A 2,828-nucleotide genomic window follows, 5' to 3' on the forward strand; every position below is an offset into this window, starting at 1 on the left:
AGCAACACCAAACCTTTGTGCATGCGAAGGGAGACCGCGTTAAATTTATATGTGGTAAGGCAGATGCTGTATTCAAGCAATCTGTTCCTTGAGATGCACGGCCCGTGGTGGCTGCTTACTTCCTGAGCTCGGCCTTAAAAAGCTGCGTGGTTTAACTTCTCCCCAGAGGCACAAGGAAGTCGCCCTAATCTTGTGTCTCTGCTGATCGTTTGCAAATAACTTCACCTCATGCTTTTTTTAAAGAGTTACTTGCCTTCAAATCTAGCTTGTAACTGCATTTCCCACTCTATGACTGCAACCTTCAAGTTAAGCGGTAATAAAGGTACAGATGTTGTATTATAGCTTTCCCAGACAACGCAGAACAACAATTTTATGGCTCAGCAATTTTCATGCTTACGCTGGATCAGTACAAATGTTCTACTGAAAATACCCAGTTCCTTTTCAAATGTAGCAAATGAAGCCCACCACCGTAATACCGGAAAAAGTGGGGCTTTTTTTAATCCAAGGAACTGGGATGACTCCTGCATATTAGGAGTTTTAGACCTTTTCTCTTACCATAATTAATGTGAGAAATACAATTTTGCCACCAGCTTTGTGTGTTTTGTGACCTGCATATAGACAGGAAAAGCATCTAAATATATTTTCCATGGCACAGCATTCGAGGCCAGGTTGGATGGGGCTCTGAGCAACCTGATCTAGTTAGCGGTGTCCCTGCTCACTGCAGGGGGGTTGGACTAGATGACCTCTAGGGGTCCCTTCCAACCCAAAACATTCTATGATTCTATGATTCTATTTCATAGAAGATTATTTTAGAAACTGACAGTTCTAGATGGATTTTTAGATGAGAGAGAGACTTTATTCATACCTTGAATATTCATGCCTTGGTGGTCACAAATCTCCTTGGTAGAACACTGTTCTTTACCCCCTTTGTTATTTTTCACCCTGTTTACACAAGGGGGAAAAATTCAGAGCATGAAAGATCCAATTTTTGACAGCATCAGAAACTACTCTGACTACGCTCAGTGTAGTCAGTCTGTATTCCTAGCTCTGTAGTTAGAAGCAGAATTAGTTCATAGATACAAAACTGTGAATTGAATTGCTGCAAATGTTATCTTGACAGAAAAACATGGAGCTTCCTCAACATATACTCCACCCTTCAAATTTATCACATTTGATCAATCAGGTAAGTAACATTCCCAACATATATTATACAGGTTCTCCGGAAAGCATGTATAATTTTCTAATAGATATTGTATAAATAGAGCAAAAATGAATTGGGAGGACAGAATTTAAAAAATCGTTGCATGCAACACAACTTTGATATACATCTAATTACTGGTACCAGTTTAAGGAGCAAAAAGGTGGTCACGTTAGCATGTTTATATATTAGCTAAGGGGTCTTCTTGTTTCATCTCCACCCTCTGCCCTCACCCCTCTGCCACAATGTACAATGAAGACATACATTACATTAAAGTAGCACTTTGACTGCAGTTGCTGTCTGTCTTTTCTAACCAATGCGTACATTTAATTCTCTTGTCATGCCCCACCCATCCTTACACACAAACAATGGGAAAGAAACCTTAATTGGATCTGCCCTTCTCATTTTCCCTTCCGTAGCCACGTCACTTGGCCTTCTCAGTAGTATTTTGCAACCAGAGTTTAACCAAAACAGTCAGTTCTTATCTCACTGTGTGGATTACGTTAGCAGTATATTTAGTCTTTCAGAAGCAAAAAACTGGTTAACAAGGATTAAATATGGTAAAATAAACATGTTTAAGTACTTGTAATTATCTGCTTTCATTTTGGCACTCTTATTCAGGAATTTACAGTTGATTGATATAATATACCTGGAGAGGAGAACCAATTCATTTCCTATGTAAACAAACCCAGGGTCTGTCTCAAAAGAACAGTATGGCCTTGCACAGTCACTGGAGTTAAACCCCTGCCAGTATGAACATCTCTACTAAAGGCAATGTATTGAAATCAGCAGAGCTACGATACCTTATATTAGAACAGTTTTTTATACTGTAGCCATGTTGGAAGACTATCTCCTGGCAAGATACTAAAAGATCCCAGTACAAGATACGAGTCAATAGGTTGAGACGGCCATCTTGTTTCCCCAAGCCCCTCATGGACTTAACAACAGTCCAAATGGGGTAGCAGACAGGAATGAGTGTCACTATTTCGGGCAGCAGGGGTGTGTGGAGGGCTAGTTGTATCTTTAAAAGAAGATTAAGATTAAAAGGCGTGATCCATTGCAGCAAAACTGTCGTAAACATAGCAGACTGTGGAAGAAAGACATCCTCTAGAGATAGAAGGCCTATGTACTGCTTTCTCTCAAGAGTTCCTCTTCTTAGTCTAAAAGGCTGCAAACTTGCAGACTTCTCAAAGAAAAGAAGAAAACATAATTTTGGCTCAATTTAACAGGCTTTTGACCATCCTCTATTACCTTTCTTTTAAGAGCAACTATTCAGCTTGCAATATTATGCACAAAGAAAGATGTCCTTTGTAGAGAACCATTACTGAATGCAATTTGTCTCAACATTGCCATTGTACCACCACTTCCCGCCACTCAGAAGATCCCACCCTCACGGTCTGCAGACAAACACCACCATGTGCTTGCGCAAGGCCCAAGGCGTGAACAAGGTAGAAGGCGTCCGAAGGAGACAGGACATACGCAAGTGTGATCTGCGCGTGAGCAAGGGGCCCCAACCCCTATAAAAGGAGTGCGTGCGCTCCGGTAGGGGTGCTCTTTCCCATCTTCATCCCTCCCCTTTGGACCTCTTGGAACCCCCCTCGACAAAGCCAGCATTGCGTGGACTGAACCT

At 41.4% G+C, this 2,828-nt stretch overlaps 1 protein-coding gene across 5 annotated transcripts in view; it reads right to left on the reverse strand.

The window, feature by feature from the left end:
- Positions 1–893, reverse strand: part of USP3 (ubiquitin specific peptidase 3) — a 45,554-nt gene extending 44,661 nt beyond the window's left edge. For all 5 annotated transcript variants that reach the window (XR_004842660.1, XR_004842659.1, XR_004842658.1 and 2 more), the window contains exon 1: positions 866–893. Coding sequence is in view for 1 of the 5 variants with exons in the window: in XM_035899447.1 (XP_035755340.1) it covers positions 866–878 (13 nt within the window). In the remaining 4 variants the exon portion in view is untranslated. The remainder of the gene's footprint in view (positions 1–865) is intronic.
- Positions 894–2,828: the final 1,935 nt, after the last annotated feature.

Source organism: Egretta garzetta, unplaced genomic scaffold (genome assembly GCF_000687185.1).
Source record: "Egretta garzetta isolate BGI_Z169 unplaced genomic scaffold, ASM68718v1 scaffold287, whole genome shotgun sequence".
NCBI classification, from domain to species: Eukaryota; Metazoa; Chordata; class Aves; order Pelecaniformes; family Ardeidae; genus Egretta; species Egretta garzetta.